The 6,051-nt window shown below is 39.0% G+C and overlaps 1 protein-coding gene across 1 annotated transcript; it reads right to left on the reverse strand.

Annotated features, from left to right (window-relative positions):
• Nucleotides 1-752: 752 nt before the first annotated feature.
• Nucleotides 753-4,784, reverse strand: si:ch211-215i13.3 (brain and acute leukemia cytoplasmic protein). The gene is made up of 3 exons (XM_058619407.1): nucleotides 4,382-4,784; nucleotides 3,607-3,731; nucleotides 753-2,328 (listed from the first exon to the last, which is right to left on the reverse strand). The coding sequence occupies exons 1-3, from the start codon at nucleotides 4,518-4,520 to the stop codon at nucleotides 2,200-2,202; spliced, it is 393 nt and encodes a 130-aa protein (XP_058475390.1). The 5' UTR covers nucleotides 4,521-4,784; the 3' UTR covers nucleotides 753-2,199.
• Nucleotides 4,785-6,051: the final 1,267 nt, after the last annotated feature.

The raw sequence follows: 6,051 nt of genomic DNA on the forward strand, positions 1-6,051 counted from the left end.
GTGTTCCTCGAAACTTGAAAAATACTGTATACGTCAATACAGAGCTGCAAAGTCAATAAAAATTAGTTTTTTGACCCAAAAGTTTTGATTTAATATGATTCGTTTTAGTTGGTTTTGTTAGTAGTTAGTTGTTATTTAATACATTACATTTATGTATTTATATAAATAAAATGTTTTATCTTATATCGACCAGTAGGTATTTTTATACTTTAATGTTATTCTTGTATTTACCTGTTGTGTTGTTTGTTTGTTTGTTTGTTTGTTTGTTTGTTGTTGACTACACCTTCATTTGTCTTGTACATGTGACTGAACTGACAATAAAGTTGACTTTGACTACACTGATTTCTAAGTATCATAGTAGTAATAGTAGTACAGTTATTGTATTTTGTTAGATTATTATTATATACTTTTATTGCTTTACTCATCCATTGTTAATTCTTATTTATCAAATTTATTTAACAAACTTTTACAACTGAAACCTGAACTGCTCATCATTAAATGTTAAATGTTTATTCTCACTATTTGTAAAAAAAAGAAAAATGTAATAATTAAAGATGTTTGATTCTTTTTCTCTGTAGCTAAACACATTTCCTTTACTAGAGCTCCATCTGCTGTCTGTCCTGTCCCTGCATATATTGAACAGATTAGTCAGATTACAGATTAGAGACGGGCTGCAGCTCAGAATTCGAGCTCATATTACACTGACAACAATTGCAATCAAATCATTAAACAAGGATTCAAATTCACAGTGGTAATGTTGGGTGATGTGTTTTATTTCATGGAAAAAATAGTCTATTTTTTGCCATTTCATGTTTAGTCTTATATACATACTTTTTTTTTCTTTTTTTTCATAGGGCCTTTTAAGATGATTACCATAAGCAAATAAACTAAATTACAATAATCATGTGTTTGAAAGAGGAAAATTGGGGGAAAAAACAACAACTTTAATGTGCTTAGCTATATGTTAACACATCCATAGTTGATTCTAAATAACCTTTGGCTATAGCAAATGAGAAATTCACTTTGCGTTGCTTTCACTACGTGATACAAACAGAAATCATGTATGTTTAATTCAAAATTTGGTTTGACATTTAAAAAAACTAAACAAAGTTGGCCTTTCATTATCTTAGTGAAGCAACAGTAATCACAAGCATTAGATCTTAAAATTAGACAAGACCAAAAGATTGACTTTAATTAATCCTTCCAGCAGAGCAGAAATGAAGAGAGAGCTATTATGAAAATAAATAGTTGTTGTCCTGGGAGTTTTCAGTTAGTAAGACACAGCTGATCAACAGCACCATCTGCTGTTGACCATTGTTTATTTTCCAAACTTTTCCTCTGATAATATTTGTGCAGAGACTATTGTCATCATTTTGTTTGATTTATACATGCAGATCAGTATAAGCCACACAAATGACACTCATTGAAAGTACACTGTGGTAAATAATAACTCACACAGTCATTCAACATACATATTTAAAAAGAAAAAAAGATGTTAGAGAACTGGAAAATACAACATTCAACAATGTTAAAAAATAAACTCTCAGAGTGAACACAGGAGCACTTCAAATGTAAATGATTTTGTAGGCACATGCGGGTGTGTTTGTTTCTTTATCTTGCAACGGGGTTGTAAAAAAGAGTCTTAAGCCTTCAAGCTTTCCAACCTCCAAATCTCCGTTTCTAAACAGCACTTCAGGTTACACTAAATGAAAATCATCTACAGCATTGACCGAGGTGAAACACCATTCTCGTCGACTCCCCACATTCACAACAAAGAAAAGTACACAAAAGCACAAAGAACCGAAGCTAACTCTTAAGGAAGGCCCCACTGAGATGTGTCGACTGTGATTATCATATGCATATGGAACCGTCCAGTGTGACTTTCTCACAAACTGGCGTTACACAGTGACACATTCCCGACCAGCACCGCAAGCGTGGGACACAAGCATGGTGGAGAGTGTGAACACAGACCGTGAGCCACTCCCGGCTTCATGCAAGCATTTACAATGGCACAGCGAGGATGCAGCATCCCGAGATCTTTGGATGGAGACGTACGCAGGTGCTTGTAAATCACCGAGATCGACAGCCAAGAATCACACACAAATGTCATCCACACACGTCTTTAAGTCACTGCCCCATCTTGTGGTGAATTGCTAACAGCATTGGCCATCTTCTGCTTCACAGGTTCTTGGCTTTTCCTCATCTTTCGTCACACACTTTGCCCGCTTCAGCGTCTTCACCGCCGCTGATGTTGACCGACGGGCCGTCCTTAGGCGTTGGAACGCCGGCCTCTTTTGATGCCCGCCTTTTGGTGTCACGAGCTGTTTGCTGTAAACGACAACAACAACACAAAAATAATGATGAATGATTTTGAAGGTCACATCGTTTAAATGTCACCACTTTGGACGCGGAGAGTGAGTGGGTGAAGTTGGTCGACTCAGACCTGAGTCACGGCCCTGAAGTGGAGGGTTAAATAAATGAAACACAGCAGGCTTTGTTTCTGAGACGCTTGTATTTCTGATTACTTTTTAAAAAAAAAACGATTTATAATAGATCCCGAACTGAATCCACAAAATGTTTAGTGCGGTACATTCCAGATAAAACACATACATTTGCATTCTGAACACTGAGTTCAATCAGTTTCTTTGCTCTTGAGATAAAAAAGTTAGTCAAACAGATGGTTGGAAGAAAATGCTTCAGAATATATTAAACTAATTACTTACTCAGTGTTCACTCTTTGCACTTAAAGCAACACAAGTATGGTACAACTATCTATAAAACTTTTGAACAGAGATATTCAAAAAATGATGACATTGGATTTAATGTACATTTACATTATCCATGCACATAAAACCACTCCTAATGATTTCATCCTCAATCATTGAGGATGAAATCATCAATTGTCAATAATTTGCAACAATGGAAAACATCTCTTTTTTCACATGACCAAACCAATATATGTCTTCTTCTGTTAATCTTCTAATTGGTTAGATGAATCATTATTGCTGAATATAGAATAACACATTCTCACCCACACAGCAGCTTGTATTCCAGTTTTTGGATGCACTACAATGTATTACGCACTATTTCTACTCTTAACCCGGCAGTATGACGCAGATGTACTGTCTTTGACAGCATTTAAAAAGTGATTATTCTCGGCAAACGTATTCCACAGACTTGCATGTGTATCCCACAGCATTTAGGACAGAGACAGAAAGGAGAATTCATGTTTTGGGTTCACCGTTTGTAAATGATTGCGCCAAGTAGAATGTCACAGGAACAGTCCAAGATTGGAGTGACATTCAAAAACTGATGGACGATGCTGATTTATTTTTCTCTCAAAAAACAAATATACAAACATTTCTTAACTTCAGTGACCAGTTTTTGAACAACATTTATAATCCGCCTCTCAAATCTACACTTCAGGTCTGCACTGGAGAGCAACATTCAATAAAAATAATATATAAACTAAATATTAAATACATGGAACACATCAACATAAGCCCATTGATTTATAATAATGAGTCAATTCTGATTATTAAAAATGGGCAAATATTACTCAGCCCAACCAATAATCAGTCTACCTCTACCAGATGTGAGACCTACATCAGTCAGCGAGCGTCTGGACCTCCTCTGGTGGTTGGAGCCGGTGGAGGTGAGGCTTTGCTTCCCACACTGAGTGCCTGTGGTCACCGTCCTCTTCTCTCTCAGACTGGACTCCAGAGCTTTACCTGTGGACATCAGTGAGGACTTTAGATTAGAATCTGTTCGACTGATCTCGATGTGCTCTGTATTGCATGTATGTCCAAATCTTTACATATTGGTGCCCACTTTTTAAGGATGTTTTGTGCACACGATAATATTTCAGGCTATTTTCACTCCTATTTCTGCAACACTTTAACACGCTGGCCACTGCATTAGGTACAAAGGACACCTACAGTAATAAAGTGGCTGGAGTGGCAGACAGAGTGGTCTCCTGCAGTTGATTCAAGGTTCAGAGTGTTGTAGTAAGTGGTTATTGGAGTCACTGTTGCCTGTCTATCTTTGGACTATGGTTGGATCCTCTATGTGTCTGTTGTGGCCATGCAGTGTCATCCTCTACGCTGTTGCATGCTGGGTCAGCAGTTGAAGTTGAACAGGTGACTCGTGAGGGTATGTTTGATAGGGTAATAAAAAATAAAAAATAGATTATTGTCCTGGCTTCATTCAGTGTGAAGACAACAAAGGAGAGTAATGGCACAACACTGGGATTAGACAACAGGTTAGTCTTTTAGATTAATAATTATCTTTCACTGGACACTGTAATGTGTCATTTCGTCATGTTACAGAGCAACAGAGGCTGTATTTTTGTCTGTAATGTGATCCATACGACACTTCTTACTGTTGGCCACTGGCAGAGGCGTCTCCACGTCCGTGTTGGTGAGCCACGTCGATTCCGTCTCCCTGGTCCAGCTTTCATGATACCTCGGCTCGACGATCACGTCCGCCCGACTCCCTCCGCAACCCATGAGAAAAATCATCCACGGCAGGTGACGCCGCAGCGGACACGTAGTGAAACACGACTCCTCCACCTGTGGTCTCTCACCACGGCAGCTGCAGCATCATCTGCAGCATCATCATCACCACCATCATCCTTCTTCTTCTCTACTGTAGCAGCTCCATCCTCGTCTCTGTCTCCATCATCATCATCAGCTGCTGCTGCTGATACTGCTGCTGATGCTTGACGCTGCCGTCCACAGACATCAGTTAAGCAGCAGCATGAACACATACCACGGCTACCTGCGTCATCCAGGGGAGTGGGGGTGGGGGGTTAAAGCTGCATCCAGTCTGACTGCTGATTGGCTGTGGAGAAAATCAACTACAGCCGCTGTCAGCATTTCCACTACACCACCACCATCATCATCATCATCATCATAATCATGCAAATATCCACCACAATCACAGTCACTCACACATTATTGAGTACATTATGAGTATGTGTTGCTGTTTTCTGCACTTTAAAGGGCCAGTGTGTGTAAAACTCATGCTGCGTTCCATTTGCGTCACAAGTCGGAGGTCGGAACTGAAAGTGGTGTTGCTGTGTCATCAGGGATGTCGGCCTCACCGGTCATCATGAAGAGTAAAAAAAACAACGAATTATGATAATATAAAATAAATCTGTCCACTTAAAATTCATGAATTTGCACATTTCCTGTTCAAATACAAATACAAAACTGTGCTGTCCCTCACACATCCGGATTATTATTATACACCCGGACTTCCCACAGTATGACTATTATATTTAATAAATGCGTGTGACATATCATGGACATATAATCGCAGTGAAAGTGTATAGGCCTCGGCGACAGGCCATCAAAGCGCATCTCCGGCTAGTCATTTTTTAGCTCCGAACAGTATTTGCACACACAAACAGCCTAGCAAGAGTTCCATAAAACACGTTCATGTAAAACTGATTTACTGTAAAAACAATGACAGAAGTGCATGAATAAAACCTCCCCCAGAGTTACACATGAGCTTCAGTTAGCATCAAAACTCAAAACATGGCGGTCCAAAATGGCAGCCTCCTTATAGCTGACTCCAAATAAAGGCTCATTCCGAGGTAATGAAAAACAAAAATTCATACAATGGTGACTGTACAGTTAAAAAAAACAAAAAAACATAATTTCAATGAATGAAGATAATTTAACCTAAATCTAATATACTGGACCTTTAATAAAACATCTTGTGGTCTATTTGCCTCAAGCCTCAAAGTGCTGTGCGTTCAGAGTCTTCTACATACCTTGGTTGTAAAGAGTGGTTATTTGGGTTTCTGTTTCCTCTGACCTGTGGCATCAACAAGGCATTTTTCCCCGGCAACTGCTGCTCAAACTCTAGAGATAGTTGTGAGTAAACCCAGCAGCTCAGCAGTTTCTGAAACAGTCAGCACTAACAACGTTTGAACTTCGGCAGATTGTCTTGTCCATGTCTAAAAACATTGAGTAGCTGTCATTGAAAAGCTCTATCTAATAAAGAGGGCGGTGAGCATAAACAGCAAAGTGAGCCGAAGCCAAG

The sequence above is a fragment of the Solea solea genome, chromosome 20 (genome assembly GCF_958295425.1).
Source record: "Solea solea chromosome 20, fSolSol10.1, whole genome shotgun sequence".
NCBI classification, from domain to species: Eukaryota; Metazoa; Chordata; class Actinopteri; order Pleuronectiformes; family Soleidae; genus Solea; species Solea solea.

Excerpts from the sequence above, each read along its gene's own strand:
- si:ch211-215i13.3 (XM_058619407.1), bottom strand. The coding sequence starts at position 4,520 with ATGATTTTTCTCATGGGTTGCGGAGGGAGTCGGGCGGACGTGATCGTC. Across the intron at positions 3,732-4,381 it reads GCCTCTGCCAGTGGCCAACA|GTAAAGCTCTGGAGTCCAGT; the intron begins GTAAGAAGTGTC and ends TGATGTCCACAG. Across the intron at positions 2,329-3,606 it reads CCAGACGCTCGCTGACTGAT|CAAACAGCTCGTGACACCAA; the intron begins GTAGGTCTCACA and ends TGTCGTTTACAG.